General features: G+C 28.9%; 1 protein-coding gene across 6 annotated transcripts in view; it reads left to right on the top strand.

Moving 5' to 3' along the window:
* The window catches only part of LOC111621038 (uncharacterized protein PF11_0213-like), a 38,690-nt gene that overhangs the window by 308 nt on the left and 17,417 nt on the right, over positions 1 to 20,965 (top strand). For 3 of the 6 annotated variants that reach the window (XM_023363079.1, XM_023363082.1, XM_023363083.1), the window contains 5 exons: positions 8,145 to 8,198; positions 9,477 to 9,796; positions 17,751 to 17,982; positions 18,056 to 18,235; positions 20,316 to 20,382. In XM_023363079.1, coding sequence (XP_023218847.1) covers positions 9,780 to 9,796; positions 17,751 to 17,982; positions 18,056 to 18,235; positions 20,316 to 20,382 — 496 coding nt within the window. In that variant the 5' untranslated portion in view covers positions 8,145 to 8,198; positions 9,477 to 9,779. Of the gene's footprint in view, positions 1 to 8,144; positions 8,199 to 9,413; positions 9,797 to 17,750; positions 17,983 to 18,055; positions 18,236 to 20,315; positions 20,383 to 20,965 lie in introns of those variants that run through there. The other 3 variants (XM_023363078.1, XM_023363081.1, XM_023363080.1) reach the window with 3 other exon arrangements.

The raw sequence follows: 20,965 nt of genomic DNA, 5'->3' as shown, positions 1-20,965 counted from the left end.
TCTTCTCGAATAAACCAATAAAATTTCATTTAACAATTAGATTTTTCATCGTTTCCTATTAAATTTTCATACCGAAATCAACAGTAGGAAAGACGAGAGACGACGATACGAGAAAATGAATTGGGAGGTGACCTTGACAGAAAAATAGTGTTTCCTCGATTAGTTCTTGCATTTTATATTCGTTTTCCTTGTAGAATATAATTTTTTAAAACATTTTCTATCACGTGAGAGAAAAAATAACGGATGCCAGACTGACCCTCATTGTGTGTAACAATTTACAGTTGCATCACATGATGAGTCAACATCATTTGACTTTTTTTTGCTCCTCTGCGAATTGGAATTTATGTAAAGAAATACCGAGGGACATTTTTGTACAGAACCGTCCATAATCTGTATTTTTATAATCGATGATTGCTTTTATGAGGAATTTTTTTTTTCAATAGGCACTTGGGAATGCTTTTTTGCTACATGTAAAAACATCTGATGTGAACATTTAAGATTTACTTTTACATTCAATTAATTAAGTGAATATTACTTTAACTTCTGTTATTATTATAATAGTTAATCTTGGAAAATTGGTTTTATTAGCTTGTTTCTTAGATAATATATTCTACGTTTGTCTTAAATTATTTAAAAAGTAAGAAAAATTGAAAATTAAAAAAAAAAAGATATGTAAATATATGTATTATTTTGCCATATTTACTTGTTTATAATAAGACGATCTCGCATATTGGATGAGGTGTGACTTTAAAGATCAAAATAAAGAAAATTAGATGTCTTAATATAATTCTAATTTTATTTTGTTTAATCACAAATAAAATATCAAATGCATGTAAATGCACACATTGTCCTGCAAAAATTACTGGCATTATAAACTTTAAGAAAAAAATCTTGTAAAATCAACAACATAATTTGTTCGTGTAAAGCTGGACAATCGGGAATCTTTTTTGCCAATTCTTAACAGTCGAATCCACTCTCCATTGATTATGCTTATGAGTTTCTCCAAATTTTGATTTCTGAATAATCATCAGTTTTCACGTGGAAATGGATTAAAACTTATACCGGATTTCCGTGTGATTTTTGGAATTTCAATTTGGAATTCAATTCAACAGCTTTGCTTTTCCTATTGCTATTCATCTTTACTCCTGACAATACACAAGAACGATTCAAACGACCCAGATAAAATACTTTTGCTTTTAAACACCAGAGGGTGAGCAACCAGTAAAATATACAGTTCGTAAAAATTTACAAAATGACTTCTAATCTTAACACTGCATTGAGTAATAACAATCCACAAAACTTTTTATAACAGTGTTGTGTCCGTAACAATCTTCACTAACATTTTCAACCTCCACCGAGGTTTTCTTCAGGGACACCATTTAGTCACCATCTGAAGAAGACCTCTGTGGAGGTCGAAAACGTTAGTGAAGATTGTTACAGACACAACACCGTTATAAAAAGGTTTTGTGGATTGTTATTTGTAAAAATTATTGCAAAATGCAAAGAATCCTTCGCTTGTGCATATAGGACAATCTAAAGTTTTTGAAGCAGTAAAAAATGAATAAAAACCTTGTCTTATATGCGAGTAACTATGGTATATTAAAGTTATCTATTTACAAGGGAGAATGTATTCATGTATCATGTTATGTAATATTTGGAAAAATTAAATTTTTGACTTGTGTTGATTTACAATATCAATTAGAAAGATTTATGTACATTGGCTTAACACGGTTATAAAATATAAAATTTATTGATACATAAATTGCTCAGTCACGTATATGAATTTATGCAAAACTTGTAATGTAAATTAATCTGGCTAAATTTAGTTTTACAGCATATTAATAATCTATGTAGATGATAACATAGAAGATAGAATAGTTTGATATATACATATTTTAACACAGCATTGATAAAACCAGAATTTTAAAGGAATAACTAATAAAGAGTTGTATTTTCTGATCTACAATTTTTTGAGAAGTGAGCTCTAATGGTACAGTTTTATCCTTATCAGAATTTCAGATAATTTTTATTGATACATTTCAAAAAATATATTAACTCTTTCATAAATACATTTTTGAGATCTTTAAATCTATATCTGATATATTGAATATAATTATATAGATTCTTTCTTAAAAAATTTTTCAAGTAAAATTCTTAGTGTGTTTTCTTAATTGAAATAAATCATTTTTTATATAAAATGTTAGTATTTTAATTAGTAATTAGTAGATCAATTATTAAAATTAAAACATATCATTTGGATAAATATTTATGTTTAATTTAAGTGATAAATAAGGTTGCCAACTGTTTGGAATTTTAGTTATTTTTTTAAAAGTTGTTTGGAAATGTTCTGAAAAATAAACGAGGAATGTATGTAGGTTGTTTTGTAGCTTATCCATTTTTCCTCATGGTAAGTTGATCCCCTAATTGTAATAGAGATCAAATTTTTTCCTAATAGTTTGCATTTTTTTCCCTCCTTTTTCCACTTTGTACTCCAAAAGTTGGCAACTCATGAATATTGATTTTAAAGATTTTTGTTATAAATTTTGAAATGATTTGTTGATTAAATATTGAACACTGAAACATACAAATTGTTGAACTCAAATTGTAGTTTGAATTCAGTTTTTCCTGTTCTGAATGGTCAATAATTAAACATTGTAGTCTTCTACAGTTGATTTAGTTTAGACTTAACTATTTAAGAATAAATTTTATATATTATATATAAATATTTTTGTTTCTTAACTCTTAAATCCACATATAATTCATCAAACATTGGAGAAAGGTCAATGAAAAATATAATTACAAAAATATAATATGATATATAAAAATGTTTGATCTTTGATTTTTGCATATAAATCTATATATGTATATATATAAAATTGTTTATCTAGGATTGAAACTTATATTTGGTATCTGTGTTCTTACGGATGATTTTTGTTACTTTATCATGTACATATACTATATTACTGTATCTGAATAAATAATTTGAAAACTAATATAATTTGTTATATCATTTTTCTAATCATACAGTATAACTTGTATCTGTAACCAATGTTCATTTTCCTTTAAAATATATTTCTTGTAAACTTTTATATTGAAGATTTTTCTTCAAATTTCAACTACAAAACTTTCATTTTGGAAATAAAATTTACATAGATAAACAATTATTGTAGATTGTATGTATGAGGAAAGCCAGAAGCACTTTGATTTTTGTGTATCCCCACAAGAAATTATTTTAGGAGTTTGATCGCTAAAGAATGATAACAGGCTTCTAAAGGAAAGCTAGCAAATGTAGCTAGTGCTCAAAAAGAGGAGCCCAGATAAATAAGTCTGCTCAAACAAAGATCTTACAAATACTTACAAATGAGATGCAAAGAAGTCTCCTCAGCAGAATTGCAAAAGCAACAAGATGCTAAGAAGAATTTCATTCATAACAGATGTTTATTAAAGTGATCAAAACCAGTCAAAAATGTCACCCAAAAATTGAACATATTTCTTGCTAAATGAAAAAAAAAATCCATGCTTTGCACATAAAACAAGCTAGATAAAGGTCTTACTCTATCTAATTTTAGACTAGGAGTTTTTCTTTACTGTTTTAAGTTGCTAGAAATAATCTAATCTTTAACAGCTCTAGAAAAAGTATTATAAGAAATACTAAGAGATGGCTCAGACCCATAAAAAGGATTAGAAGCTCCCTGCTTGGCCAAAAAATCAGTACCTGTATTGATAATTTCTTCATATTGTGGCATCCAAAAAAGAAAACTCTTTCAACTTGATGTCCATAACAGACATAAACAGCACTTCTAGACAAGTGATAAAGTGAACCACAAGAGTCAAATTGCCTTCAAGGTCAGAAACAATAGAAATGTCTTAAAGGAAATTTTAACGAGGTCATCTATACAAGATAATGCAAACACATCAAGTAATAGCTACATTTCAGCTTGAAAAACAGTAGAGAACCTGCTTATTGGATAGAAATCCTTGTTTGAATATCCCCACAAATGCTAGCTCCAGTGCCACTGTTGGTTTTGAATTCATCTGTAAATCAGACTAAAAGGCACTTTACCCATATGCCAGTCAATGCAATTAGGAAAGGAGATCCACAATGCTCATCAAACATAAACTGAAGTAGCAGTTTTTTTCAGAATTTATCAAAAAGGGGTCTTTTTTCAACATGTTCCTCAACAGAGACTAATGACTCTGAAGTTTTTTGATTTAAGTATAAACTGACCATTACATTTGAGCCTGTAAAAGAACCTTACTTGCCTCAGCTTGAATGAAAAGATGAAGGGGAATATCTAATAGAACTTCTATCCACAGATATAGACATGGCCTGGCAAAAGCAATGCTGCATGTCTGCATTGCAGATTTTTCAACTTCATCTGATGGTTCTTATGAAGCACCCTTAAGGCAGCATAGATAATCTTAGGCCAAACTGCCATAGTATAAATCCAAAATAGGATGTGAATATGCAGGTGCAAAATCCATAGAAGACTGAGAGTCAATCAATACTCCAAGAAATGTAACTGAAGAAAAAGATTATATCCTTTTACCAGAAGAGAAGCTCAGAAAAGCCCTCCGAAGCTCTTATCTGATTAAAAGGAACGTAAACAGCACTGATGCACAAGCTATTACACTTGTGCCAGCTTTGCATGAGACAGGCCTCTTTGAAGGAGGTTTGATAAAATATTGGGAAATTTTCCAACACAGTATGAATTGAATCTTTTATAGTAGTGAGATAAATCTTGTTAACCTAGCCAGCATTTGACTTTGTGATCTTGAAAGTTCTGTACAAAAAACAGTACTGTATTCTTCAGTTTGAAGAATACAGTACTGTTTTTTTTTTTAATTTTGATTCAGCCATTTTGAATTCACAACAACTGTTTCATACATTCTATTATTATTTCAAGCTCATAATCTATTATGAACTCAAGTGGATTTTCACAGATTGGTAGCTTTTTGTCCACGTAACAGATTATATAGATCACATGTTTTCCAAACATATGTAATATTTATCGTAGCTAAATTGATGTAGTGCAAGCGTGTAGCCTATGACTGGTGGTTTTTGCTATTGGTGAAAGTATGAAGTACCAATTAACATCAGAGTAACACCATTCTGCAAGCCTATCTGTTATAGGAATAAAATAGATTTTACTTAGTTTCCTCATAATGACATTCTTTACACTTTTGTATTTGTATTTTTTTTCTTTAAAACATCTTTAGTATTATAAACAAGTGATTATGATATAAAAGATTTTATCTGTTTTTAGGTTTTGTATGTAATAATATGGATAAGAAATAATAAATGGTACAATACAGTATAGTAAAAACTAGAATGATTGACAGTCTTATAAATATTCTATACCCTAGCATAAGTCTTTAAGACTTCCTATTATGATAAACAAATAGTAAACATTTACCAGCAAATTGCCAAAGAGAGAATGATTTGACTAGTATATTGTAGAAAACTAATTGTCTAGGATAAAAAATGACAAAGAACAAGGTGAGAAGAGCAGTTTAATGATTCCAGCATGATACACATTTATGTATATATATATTATTGAGAGTTATAAGTATCTTTTTACAATTTTTGGTTAATTGCAAGTTAATGCTTATTTTTAAATCTGTTGGAATGCACATGCAAGATCTATTCTACATATTTGAACCTGAAGATGGGTTGTTTTGTGACAAGAAAATGTTTGTTTAAAATTTTGTTGCTGGATAAAATAAAGGTTATCATTTAAAAATATAATCTTATTGTGACTGAAAAAAGAATGAAATTTTTAAAATATTCAGATAAGTATTGATGAATTCACCTAATTTTTTTTTATACTAATAATTTTGGATATTGTCAGTTGTTGCATTTTTCTTATTGAGTTTTTTTTAATTAGTTGAATTTCTTTCTTAGTCATTATATTAAGTTATTTACAGAAACAAAAATTAGATAAATAAATAAGTGTTTTATGTTCAGTTTTTATGATTGGTATAGAATAATAATCAAGTAAATGCTTGGAAATTCATCATTGTTTTTAATGTTTATATAGAAATTTTAACAAAATTTTATGATGCTTTCTTTTCTTATAAATAAGGTATAACTTTTATATTAATAAACTCCAATAATTTAATCAAACAGAATAGCCTAAATATTTTTGGCTAATGAAAAGCTTATAAATATGATGTTACTTGTCTTAAACTATGTCAAGTTTTTTCAACAGGTTTCTGTAGATAAAATTAGACTGTAATCTCCATTTATTCACATTTTTATATGATAGTTTATTGTTAAATAATTACATCTTATTTTGTTATAAATGAAAAGTAGTAATATTGGGAGTTTATATATGGGATGTCTCGTAAGTCACACACCATAGGCAAAATGGCTGTTTAGAAAATGTTCAATGTGACTGAGTCCTGACTCCAAATCTGTCAGATGATCCAGTCATTTCATGCCATTTGTAAGATGTTGGGTCATGGGCTACCTGCTGTAATCCCTGACATCTTGCCTGTGTATGACTGATCTTCAAAAGGGTGACATGATCTATTCCTAAACAAAAGTCTTCAAGTGACCCCATAGATAAAAATCCAATGGTGTGAGATCAGGACTATGTGGAGTCATTCCACTGGTATTTATCTTGTATCAACATTGTCTTGAAACAGAAAAACTTTTGCACTGTAGGCAAACTATAATGTAATATGTTTCTAGATGTATATAGCAAGTCCTCACTTGTTGTTGAGGAGAGAGAAAATTATATTTGTAGTCATTTATAATCATTGCTGTTGAATTTTCTTTATAAATAGTAAAATTTATTCTGTGAGGTAGAAAGTAAATGCTAGATGATCCAATAAGGATAATATGAACCAAATTATATCTTGTTTATATCAATTAACATGTGGTAAAAGTAGTTTCATTATATGTTTGCTTATAGTTCAGTTTCCAAGAACCTAGTAAATTTTATATAAACACCATTTATACCTTTGCAAGTTTGTTTTTTGAAAAGAATACTGTTTTGAATTGAGTATTTTATAGCATTATCATCAGAAAACTATTTTAATGTGTTAAAATTATGTTAATATCATACCTATTTGATTTAATTAGTAGATTTTGAACTTGTTGTTCTTCATGTTTAGGCTAGCATTAGAAACATTAGAAATGGCAAAATTTTACATATGTGACATATATTGATGATAATCTGTTGCTATTTATTTTAATATTAATAATATGGATGAAAATAAAGACTTGTTTCTTTATTTCTTATCCACAGTATAACTTACCTGAAGACAGGTTGACCATAAATTTTCTAGCACCCCTTAATCTGGAAGGAATTACAAAAGAGAACAAACAAAATTCATGTGATCAGCAGACTAATTGAATACCAAACTGAATATTCATAAATGGTATTGTATTTAATTTGTTCCTTTAGCTTGTTTACACTGCAGTTGTTGATGATTCCCGTTTTTATGCATTTTAGTTTATTTTATGTAGAAGCCATAGCTAACATTAATTGAAAAGAAGATGCAAGTATCAGTGATATCAAGAATAAAAAAAAACAGTCTGCATTTAATATATGTTTATTTCATCTTTCTAGCACACTATAATGCTTTACAAACATGGAAGATATGTAATTATCTAAGATATATTGTTGAATTATTATGTAACTTGTTGGACTGACCAAACTATTGATCCAGCAGAATCTAGAATCAAGCACGCTGGAAAATTGGTGGTCAACTTGTGTTTAGTTTTGCAATGAAGTGTATTTATTATTTTTTGGGAAAGAAATTAAATTTTATAAGTATAAAACTATTAATAAATGAAATTTGTACATACATTCACATATACATTATATATTTAACTCATAAAATTGAGAAATAGACAAGAAAGTTTTAAGAAATAGACTTAAAAATTTTTGAATATTAAGGTTATAACAAAACAAAGGCAATAGTGAATCTTTATTTCCCATAGACACAATTAAAATAGTCTGATTATAGTTCAGTAAATATATTTTACAAATTATGAAATGCATTTTTTAATTGTTATTTCAACTATTAACTAATGAATAAAAATAAAATGAAAAACTTTTCATATACTATTGCATATTTATTTGAATATATTTAAATATACATGTTCTAATTTTTGTATTTTTTTCTTCTAGAATGATATTTGAAAAAGTTTTATAATAAAGATGAAAACACTTGTGAATTATCAAGTTCTGCTTTACTAAAATATTTTTAATAGTGTTTAAAACTTCATATGTTAGATTACAATATATTATAAAGTGGTACCTTGTACTTCAAATGTTTCAGAGTTTGAATGCCAAATTCAACAAAAAATTTGTTTCAGAGTTCATACAATGCTTCAAAGTTTGAACTGTCCATATAGAATAAAAAATGTACTCTAAGCATAAAATAAGCTTCTGAACAAATACTATAATTTAAAATTAGCACCAATCTATTAAAGTTCACAACTATTATAAATAAATCACACATCTATGCTAACTAAGGACAGTTGTTAACAATATGAAAAATAGTGTTGCCACCTTTTCAAAATCGCTGACCCTGACATCAAGTCAGATTTGTTTGAACAGAAGTTCCTGACACATATGCAATGTCATTTTACAATGCAAAGAATAACATGCATGCCAGTTCTAAATCAGTTACAGTTAGGGACTAGGGACTTGCATAGGAGTAACGTAAATAACCTAAATTAAGAAAGAACAGGTACAGATGACTTAGTTCTATTGGATATTGGAGATGTGTATGATTGTACGTGCAAAAAAAAAAGTTGACAGGTTGCATGCCATATGTTGGCTTAAATAGACTAACANTTTGTTTAAAATAAAATAATTGAATTTTCATAATACAATTTGGCTATGATTGCAATTATCATCAGAAATGTTGATATAACAACAAGGTGCAAGAAAATATAATTTTTATATTTACATTTATTTTTAAAATTTTCAGAAAAGTTCTGATGATAAAGTTTTTGACTGAAAATTTAATGGAATCAATAAAAAAAACTGTGTTACAAGGAAGATTTCAGCAAGTCCTTATAAAAACTGACAATTGTGAATTTCATGATATGAACTGCTTGTGGAAAATTGTAATGTAACCAAACTGAATGTTAAAGAAATTTATTATTGAAATAAGCAGAAAAAACATACACAAATACTGTAGAATAATTTTATGCGAGAATTTTATAAAATAAAAACAAATAAATTAGACTATTTCTGTAAACTGAAAATGATTAGCTGGTTGAAATTAAAGAACTGGTATGATTGAAAGCAAAGTAGGTAGTCATTCATCACATTTTGTGGGCTGTAACAATGTGTTTAAATATGTAACAGTTGTATAGTAGGACGGAGAAATCACTGAGATCAGCATTATTTGTAACGCCGATCTCAGTGATTTCTCTTTCCTGTTAAAGTTATTTTTAGTTGAAAATTGAAACTATTTAAGAATTATTAATTTTGGAATATTTTTTTTAGGTGCTGCTGGAAGTCTCCTGCAATGTACATGAAAAGTAGTATGTGTGTGTTTACATTTCTTGTTTTTGTTTAATGTTTTTTGTTTTGTAATTATCACTTAAGTATGTTATAAAATGGCTGCCTGAAGTAATATTTGTGGCAGTTTTTGGACTCCTCTCTGAAAGGAGAAAAAGCTATTATGCTGCCAGCAGATCGTGGTCCACAATAGTTTCTCTCTCTCTCTCTCATTGCTGAAACGGCCAGCAAGGGCATTGGTTTAGTGCTTGCCACTTACTGCAGTTTGGAAACATAAATGACTTTCTTATGACATTATTGTTTTGGTAAGTATTATTTATCAGCATAAATTTTTTATGGTTTTTGAATTGATTGAAATTCAAATTTTGTTTTTGATAGTTTGATTTTATTTTAGTTTTTGTTATAACAATATTTTATAAAGAAAGAACCGTGTAAAACAAATTAAATATAAATTATATGATAATCCAAGCACTTAATACTATATATTACTACAGATATTTTAATAAGGTATTATTTTGATATTTTTGAATATTGTTTAATGTATTTCATTACATATATTAAATTTTTAAATCTAAATATCTGTCTATAAAAAAAATAGTGAAAATTTAATGTGTTTAAAAAATAGGCTAGTTTGAATTTTATATTTTTACAGATCGTTAAATTTTTAAACTTGAAAAAGTGAATGTTAGAAATTTGAATGTTATAAACTATAATTTCTTACTATGGATTTTTTTTTCTAATTGTTGTAATCTGAAATAAATTTATGAATTAATAAAATTAAAATTTAATGTTGATGCTGATAACAAGGTTAATTTGATGGTAATTTTATAACATTGTGTTATGAATTTATTGTGAGGCTTAGAATGTTTTACTGTTTTAAAGTAAAACTGCAGGAATGTGTAACATATTCAGTGTGGTTGCATATTTGACATATTAATATATGGAGCAGTTTGTTTTTGTATTTTAATTTTTGGAATAGTGTTAAAATATCAAAAATAGAATTTTCTGTGTAAAAATTATTTTTACAACTCATAGAAGCATAACTCACTGATGAACTAGGTTGTCTGATTTTCTAATAAGTGTATTTTGATTTTATTTCAATTTTTTATCAATAGTTATTGGTATTAATTTGCAAGTGTATCATTGTCAGGATTGAATATTGACCTTGAAATCCTGGACAAAAAGGGGAAAAAATTTTATTTGTCATAAGTTTTAAAAATGAAGTACAAAGATGTATTTGATTTGAAGAGATGCTTTAGAACAAATTCAAAATAGGATTCAAATGTCCAGAAAATAGCAATGTATTAGATTCAAAGAATTAGTTTAGTTTGGGAAGAAAAGTTCTAGAAATAGAATGGGTTTTGGAATGTTTGTTTCAAGGATAGAAATCCAGGTTATTGACTGAAGAGTAGAAAAAGTAATCTTTTTTTGTTATTAGCAACACCCATCCAGACACTCCCCATCCTTAGAAATTAAGGGAGCTTTTCCTTAAGAACTGCAAATGGTTATTATGTGTCATGTAAATATCTTGTCTTCAGTGTATTAAGTGTTCAAAAAACAGAATTATGCAATACACCAAACAACCAGCAAAATCAAAAATTCATTACCTAAACATTTTCATCCCTATACAACAGACCTTACTAGGTTTGACCAGAAGAATATAGTATTAGAACATTAAGATGAAGGATGGAATAGAACATTTTTAATTTAAAAAATAAATATGAAGTGCAGAATGTTTTAATTTAAAATATAACTATGAACCTGACAATTTGTTGTATTTAGATTGAACCTGACAATTTAGATATGAACCTCACAATTTGTTGTATATAGATGAAAATGTTTAAATAAAGGATTTTTGATTTTGCTGGTTGTTTGGTATGTTGCATAACTCTGCTTCTAGTTTTAATTAACTAGAATCTTTGCATCAGAGTTCAATAATTACTATTACATTGTTTTTAAGTCTTATTAGAAGGACTGTCCAATTTATTGCTATCATTGACCCAGGGTTGAAGATTTTTTACTATGATTAACTAATATTTTTAATATAAATGTTAAATAATCAGATCAGTTTGCATACTTGCTATTTTGACTTCTAAATTAGTTTCAGAACATACATAATTTTATGCATTATGCTTTGTTTAAAATAAAATAATTGAATTTTCATAATACAATTTGGCTATGATTGCAATTATCATCAGAAATGTTGATATAACAACAAGGTGCAAGAAAATATAATTTTTATATTTACATTTATTTTTAAAATTTTCAGAAAAGTTCTGATGATAAAGTTTTTGACTGAAAATTTAATGGAATCAATAAAAAAAACTGTGTTACAAGGAAGATTTCAGCAAGTCCTTATAAAAACTGACAATTGTGAATTTCATGATATGAACTGCTTGTGGAAAATTGTAATGTAACCAAACTGAATGTTAAAGAAATTTATTATTGAAATAAGCAGAAAAAACATACACAAATACTGTAGAATAATTTTATGCGAGAATTTTATAAAATAAAAACAAATAAATTAGACTATTTCTGTAAACTGAAAATGATTAGCTGGTTGAAATTAAAGAACTGGTATGATTGAAAGCAAAGTAGGTAGTCATTCATCACATTTTGTGGGCTGTAACAATGTGTTTAAATATGTAACAGTTGTATAGTAGGACGGAGAAATCACTGAGATCAGCATTATTTGTAATGCCGATCTCAGTGATTTCTCCTTCCTGTTATACAGTATTTGATGTGAATATCAAGCCATTGATTATGTAACAGTTGTTATTAATTAATATTTTAATCCAAAGTAACTTTATATAAAGTTGGAGTTTACTTAATAGAATATTAGATCATGAATTTGTTAGAAGGCACATAAAGGAATTGTAAATGGACTACAAAATATGTTATTACTCCAATGTATAATAGTAGTAGTAAATCTACAAATAACTATAACAATCACTTTATGAATGAAACTAAAATACAGGTAGGCCTCCTACAACGCAGTACCTTTACAATGTGTTTTCGCTCCAATGCAGTTGGAAAAATGCAGAAATTTTCTTACAACACAGTACTTTTACAACACGGTTTATGGTATTTATAAACAAATTATCTTTCACATAACAGAAAAATCACAACGAATCACATGATACGAGCTGCAGTCCGGCATACAGAGCTAAATGTCCTTGAAAACAGCTGTTTGTCAACGTTGGCATGTTATTCCCTTGAAAGTTTCAGGGGAAGACCAGTTTCTAGACAGATGTGCATCAGTTACCATAAACACTCAAATATATCACTAAATTTTTGATAATTTATACTCTTTCAATAAGTGGGGACTGCAAAAATGGTCCAAAATACAGTATAAACTTCTATTGGGTGTATATTTTTAAGAACATAGTGAAGGGAAGTTATTTTTTATGATTTTTACTGTCCACAAAACTGATTGAAAAAATTTTAGCCATAACAATGCCAAATGAAAAGAAAGGACCATCGTTAAAAAGGAAATTTATAACTCTTTAAACAAACAACAGAAATTTTGGATCAAATTAAAAATCAAGAGGGATAGCTGATATAGCTGGTTTCATCAGTTGATAGTCATCAACTGATGAAACCAGTGTTAAATTAAACACAACAATTAACACCTAAATGCTAATTCCAGCACTGAATGAACAAAAAATTTTAATGCTCAATGTTTTTGGCTGTCTTTTAGAGGCCCTCCTCAGGATGAAAAACACAAAAAAACAGTTCTATGATTTGAAAACTGGGATGAAGCTACTCTTTTGCATAGTGCCTTCAACTGACATGACTTACGCTCGTTGGAGGCTATTGAGATTTATATAGAAACCATGAAGGGAAACTGCATTAACTCCGATTATATTCCGATTCCACAATCGTGGAAGTATTATTTACATTGCCACAAAGCACAACAATAATTGTATGTGTAATTATTTTTCATCTTTCTGCTTTGTAAAAGAAAACAATTTCCACATCGTTTATATCGCGCTAATTTTTACAACGCTATGATGATAATTTATGTATAGCTTTATTTTAAAATAATTATTTTTATGTTGTAAATGTAACAATTTTTATATCGTATGGTACATCGTTTAAATATTTAAAAATGTGGAACACAGCTGTATTTGAGGGTTAGAAGTTTTCAAATGATAGAACTGTTTTTTTGTGTGTTTCATCCTGAGGAGGGCCTCTAAAAGACAGCCAAAAACGTTTGAGCATTAAAATTTTTTGTTCATTCAGTGCTGGAATTAACATCTAGGAGTTAATCGTTGTGTTTAGTATATAGTTCCAGTTTACTTGTGCTAGTTTTTTGCCAGTGTTAAATTCGTGGCTAGCAATGGCTGGTTTGAAAAATTCAAAAAACACCATTCAAACGCCAAGTTTCTCTCTTTTTAGAACTGAATCCCAGTTTTTGTATTAAGTTGGTGTCTCCTATAACACGATTTCCCACAATACACAACGCAGTATTTTCAAAGAACGTATCTACCGCGTTGTAGGAGGCCTACCTGTATGTCTAAATATAAAGCCAAATGATTGCTGGATTATATCAGGCTATACTAATGCTATTATTAATAATTAGATGCTAAATAATTTGGCCTAGAGATAGGCATTATGTCAGTGTTACTTTCTTTACATTTAGTTATTAATAGTAGCATTAATATAGCCCAGTATAATCTGGCAATCATTTGGTTTCAATTAAAAAATTGGATTTTTAGATGTTTATATTTCTGTGCTTAAATAAGCAGTCTGAGAGATTTTTTTCATTAATTAAAGATAAATATTCTGTAAACAAAAATGCATTACTATGAATTTAGAATTCTTTCACATGGACTAGTATTCAGATATATAATGCAAAAGCTTATATCAGTGGTTCTTGTTAACCTTCTCAGAATTATGGAACACTTACAATTTTACAAGTTTTTTGTGGAGCACAGTTGTAAAATAAAACAGTATAGATATTTTTTTTATATTGCATAATATATTAAGAATCACATATATAACTATGCGATTCTTAATATATTATGCATCAGTGATTGTGCATCAGTGATGGGTCTAGGGTTCATTCCCCTGGAGGGGCGTCCCAGAGGATCCTATCACACCCAGGTCCAGAGCTGGTCATGGTTTACATAGATAGCCAGTCATCACTACAGGCCTTGAGCGGCGGGTACCATCGCGATCCGCTGGTACCCGTCTGGGCGAGGGTACTGAGGGCAAGGCACGAACAACACATTGTCTTGCGGTGGATCTGAGGCCACACTGGGATTTCAGGCAACGAACGTGCCAATCAGCTGGCAAAAGCAGGAGCCAGTGGCCCATTTGTTACGAGGACGGTGGAACCCTCAGCTACATACATAAAAGGTACTCTACTGCAAAGTTCAATGACATGCTGGCGAGAGCGCTGGATTCAAAGTACAGTAGGTAGGCCGACCTAAGCCTTCGTGCCTGTAGTTGGCCTCACTCCAATAAGTTGTTGTTGGTTGATGACACAAGTCTTAACAAGCCACGGGAGGTTTCCCCATTTCAAGTCCAAGTTCGGACAAGGAGATGGTAGCTGCTTATGTGAGTGTCCTCGCTGCGACGTGAAACACTATGTACTTGACTGTCCTCTAACCGAGGACTTCTGCCTAGGGACTGACAAAGTTGACTGGACTAAGCCCCCTGAGCAAGTACTTCGAACGCTAGCAGCTAGTAAAGGAAACTTAAAGAAACTAAAGGAATTGATGGGAAAAATCATAGATCTCTTTGATCTATAAGCCTAGTGGATGCACACTGTCTGATGTATTATCTGTTGAGTAGAGTGAGCTGAAGGTTTAGTATTGTGGACCAAAGTGCAGAACAGGTTGCACAATATAAAAGTTATGCCAAGTTAGAGAGCTGGGCTGGGGTGCGGATGGGAGCCCGAAAGATGTACCATGTGGTCCAGCTATGTTGTTCCTGTCTACTGTGTCAGATATCTGACCAGCCGATGAACAAGGCATAGTCTCTTTAACCCTGTGGTGCCATTAGGTGGGGCAGGAAAGGAGTTCCTTTTCGTATTTATTCAATAAGCCAGTAAAAACCGTAGACTTCTCTAAATGCATTTTTAATATCACAATTACATTCCAAATCGCTAGCCACGATATAAGGGACTAAATAGATATATAAGGCACAATTAAAAATAAAATAATAAAAACTTACTTGGTGAAATAAGATGTGTGGTGGATGTACCGGTACATACCTGGTACAAAATATTCAATTGTATGAATATACTTTTAAAGAAAATTATAATTAAATATAGCTTTGTAAAAAAACATACATAAAAATATAAAATATTCTTTACTTTTTAAATCTTAAAATAATGAACTTAGTCAAATAGCTTCCTACGAGTGGCTAATGGATGGAATCGATGGTTGCAGAGCAAGCATACATGTGGACTGCCTAATCCCCAGGGTGCTGATACCGGTCAATGTCAAATGCCTCTTTTGTTGCATCACTAGTATATCTCAAAGGACGCAACAGGGCTGTTGTAGATTTTAAACGTTTCTCACCATAGCTGTAAAAATCTAAATATGTTAAACTTAATAGATTGTCTGTCATTTGTTTTCTAACTAATTCGTTTTAGGACCAGGTGTCGTCCACGGAAATTTCCAAAATTTACAACTTTTCGGTCACTCTCGTTGAACTGGAAAAATTTCTGTCTTTATTACATCTAATACAGTATTTCGAAGAAATCAGTCCCCACTGTACTCGGCTATAGATTGGTTCGGTTAAGCTTTTGTTTAAGTAATATTCCGGCTCTTTCATCAGGGTTTTGTTTATGTCCCCAATTCCCTAATCGCTTAATTATTTAACTACTTCTTAAGTAGAAATAAGTCGAAACCGGTTACTTTGTACTCGAATATTTGTAGTCTCGGGAAAAAAGTGGAAAGACAAATTTTTATGACAAACGGATACATAAATCGTAAATTTAAGGAAAATAAATTCTAGAGCTTTTTATGTAACTCGTGCATCTCTCTCATTCATTAAATTTAGTTGTAAATGATGCTGTCGAAGTAACAGTTAATTTTTTAACATTATACAAGAATTGTACATGATTTTTTCTACATCCCCTTAAAGATGGGATATACTAAATCGTAATATCACTGGTTTAACATTGAAATCCGTGAGTAATATAAAATCGGAGAGCAGAATAAAAATATCAAATATTTTAATGGATTTTTTAAAACTCCTGTCAACTATACAGAACTATCATAAAAACATACCAGTAAATTCTTATCAGTTGGGTTAAGTTATAAATCTACTCGTGATTCGTGTAATTGGGTGAGGGCGGCCAAATATCTAATGGGCAGGCGGCTAACAGCCCAGAACTGGTCTGGATAGAATTGGAAACGGTATATGTGTAGCATCCACCCGAGGTCCTATGCTTCCACCAGCTAAACTGGGTGAGGTTGGTGCTCTGTAAAGCGCATGCGTGAATCTGGCTTTTTGGATGCTGGCGATACAGCGCTTCCACTCCGCCACTAATATTCGAGTATACAATGGCAATCTTTTCTTTTTTTTCACATGTAGTATAGAAATTTGTAATAAGATACATAATGTGGTTATAATAAAATACAGTATTGTGCGATTATTTTCATAAAATTAAAATTAATATGTATTTATTTTTTAGAAAATACAAGGGAAGCGGTGCGCCACTGATCCAGTGTCAGATTGGGTTGGTGAATGCAAAAAGTAAAGTAACTGTTAATCTAGAATTACTAGTCTAAAATCTCAGATTTAAATGTTGATGAATGTGGTCTTTAGAGAAGAAAGTAATGAGTACTCAACAGCTGAGTAAGAAATTTCAACAGTTAAAATTTTTTTATTGGGATAATGACAAATAAATCACAAGTTAAAATAGCAAGTTAATATTGGTTTATTTGGTTACTCTTGTTTTTATGTTACACAGGAAAAAATATGTATAAGTATTTAAATAAAAATGACCAAACAAACAATTTTGGGTCAGTTTGTATTGGTGATTTATGTAATTATAAAAATATAAAAGCTCTGACTATAGTTGAGTGCAATTGAAAATTTCAGGAAAAATCAATTTTTACTCCTGAAAGCAGTGTGTTATTCTCCTTTCTCTTCCTCAGTGTTAAAAATTAACAAAACTAATTAAATTATATGTTGGTTTCTGATATAACTTTGCTCTATGATTTAATTCTGTTCTAAAATTACTTATTACTTCCATTTTTATAGTGATGATGATAAAAAAAATACTTAATTTTACAGTGGATATTGTGGAAAAATAATGAAATATCCTCAATTAGTATCAAGCACTACTCCTGCATCCCTTCAAGATTGGTTAGAAGGTGAACTGGAAAACTTGGGTATTGATGGAGTTTATACACGCTACATTTTAAGTCTTCTTAAAGAAGATGGTGCTGATCTTGATCCACCAGAATGTGAGCACTTATTTGGTAAACTTGAAAAGTCTCAATACAAGCAATCTGGGAATTATCATGTAAGTATAAAAATATTATTAACAATTTTTAAAATCAAAATGTCAATTAAAATATTTTAAAATTAATTTACAGAATCTAGGTAAAGAATTAACGGTGCCACTTTCTGGAAAATTAAGACAGAAATGGAAAAGCTGGGAGAAGGAAAAGCTGTTTAAATCAGAAATTTATCGTTGCAACTGTATGGTGCTATTTGATTCAGAGGAGAGGAAAAAAAGTGTTGCAGTTGAATGTTTGAAATCTGCATCTGAACAGGTATTTATAAATTATATAATTGTAAATATATAGGCTATATTTTAAAATAGTTTTTGTTACAATTTTTTTAAAAATATACAAATATGTATGCAGAATATTATCTTGAAATAATCTTGTATTAAAATTTATATTTTTTATAAAAGCATACGAATTATAAAATTTTTCTAGATTTATTTTTTTAGTTTTTATTCATTTATTAATGTTGTATTGAAGTATAATAATCATTTTGCATATTATGTATATATACATTACAATTACAATTTTCTCTCTCTCTCTCTATATATATATTAAAATGATGAGTATGTGTGTATATATATATATACACTCATCATTTTAAAATGAAATATCCTCAATTAGTATAAACTGTAGGTTTTAAATACAGATACATATACATTTTAAAATGATGATATATATATACTTGTCATTTTAAAATGTATATATATCTGTATTTAAAACCTACAGTTTATATCTTTGACAGATGTGTAAAGAAAATAATTGGTAAAATATTTCAATAAATGAAGTGCCCAATGCCATAATGTAAATGCCAAAAACAAACTTTTCAGGAGAGAGAAAACACTTTTTCTAGTGAATGAATTCCTTCAAGTTTTGAAGGATTTCATTTCAATTTTACAATAAAATGATAAAAAACTCACTAGGTTACAAATTCTCTGAAATAAAAAAATGAATTAAACATAAGTCATAATGTTTTAAGCACCAAAAGTTGCATGGATTACACTCTGACACTTAAAATGTTATGGCTCGCACTTAAGTTCAACTTCAAAATACAGCCACTTACAGTGCCACTATTACCACAATATTTTTTATAGCAGAAAACACTGTGTTAACTTTCATTGAAGAAATGAATTCTAATTTAGAGAAAAATGATGTTTACAATGTTTGGCATTGAATACTTTAAATGTTGACTTTCAGCAGGTTTGACCTTGAAATTTGCATTTTGTTTTGGAATAATGTAATGGTATGCAGCTGACAGTTTTCTGTTAGCTACACATCATCTACATATGGCTTAACATGAAATTAAAAATGATTTGTATGTAACTGTACAGTACTATAAACATAGACATTGAGTAATGCCTCAGATGTTACTTCCCACACCACAGCTAAGACCAGATGAGTTGATATCCATTGATGCTAACAAAGCTTTTTCAAATTAACATTTAAGGAAATTATACAAATGTTGAATATGAAGAAATACAGGAAAGTGAGGGCAAAAACAACCTGGAGAAAATTATTTTACATTAATGGAAGTTCATTCATGGAACAAATTGATATCTTGAACAAAGTGCTTCTAATATCAAATTACTTTCAACTACTTTAGATTCTTTTTGTTACAATCAAGTATTAATAAAGCATTACAAAATGTTTAATCATTTTCCTATTATGTCATTATCCTACATTTTAGGGAAATTTTTGATAAACTGTCACTCCAACTTCTTGGAATGAATGGTATGGTAAAATTGGGGGGTAATTGCATGTTCTGTTTAACTTTATTTAAATTCATAGATTGTCTCTTTATTCATGAGAGATTTTACATTAAACTTACTAATTGGTAAGTACTTTTTTAAGACATGTCTATTGTTATGACAGCTTTACATAGATTGATGTTACTGATGTTTTTCAGTGTCATGAAGAAACATTCTTAGTGTAGTAGAAATAACAATTCTGAAAGATTTTTAATTTACACTAAATATTTATAAATTTTCTGACTTACTGAAACAGATATTGAGAAAATTACCCCAAATTAGTATTTTCATTGTAATATTTTTAAATTATTAGTTTTTGTTAAAAAATTGATTTTAGTAATGAATTATCTTTTTATTTAATTACTACATATAATATAGTAATATTTATCAACATCAATAATAACAATTAAGACATTCTTAATTTTAGTTTTTGATTATGAGAAAATGAATTTATATCATTAGAAATTTTTATGATTCTAAACTAGCTTTTATTTCATTGTTTAATAGTTTTGGTAATTGAAATAGTGATTAAAAGTGTTAAGTCAAAATTTAGATCTGTGGAAATTAGTTAAATATTAATTACTTGTCTATTATTTTAGAAAAATGGAATAGAAAAACTAATTGATGAAGTTTGTGCCAAATTGAAGAAGATCCAGTGTTCAGAAGGTAGTAAGTTATATTTGATTTTATAAGTTTATCATATTTAACATTAAATATATTGTTATTGTATACAAAAAATTATAAAAATTTTTTAAAGTTATTAAAAAATAATTAAAATTATTATTTTACATTAACATAATTAAAAAATAATTTTTTATAATCTATTTTATCAGATAAATTACCTTTCACAAATACTTTCTCACTTATAATATCTTATCATATTAATAAATTCTCACATACCAGATTAAACTAATTCAAAACAAAAAAAAAAAAACAGAAAATTGTGGAAAAATTGGAAAATAAATATAACAACACAGTTAATTTTGCTGTATGTCTGCTTTATGCATTTGTCTGTATGTAAATGACTAATGGTATTGTTATAAAATGAGATATATCTATATATATACAGTAGAGCGTCGATTTTCCAAAAGCCAATCATCCGAAAGAATTCCAGTCGGCAAATTTAAATTTTCGCCAGTGCTGTGGAGCTTCAATCTTTGGCTATGTCTTGGGCTACTCAATTATTTTACGTTTTTGATACTAAATTAACATCTGAAGTATAATTTTTTATTATTTTTATATTTTTCAA

Source organism: Centruroides sculpturatus, unplaced genomic scaffold (genome assembly GCF_000671375.1).
Source record: "Centruroides sculpturatus isolate CEXI.00-Female unplaced genomic scaffold, Cexi_2.0 scaffold324, whole genome shotgun sequence".
Lineage (NCBI taxonomy): Eukaryota > Metazoa > Arthropoda > Arachnida > Scorpiones > Buthidae > Centruroides > Centruroides sculpturatus.
Note: the sequence above shows the minus strand (reverse complement) of the source record. Positions and strands in the feature narration are given on the sequence as shown.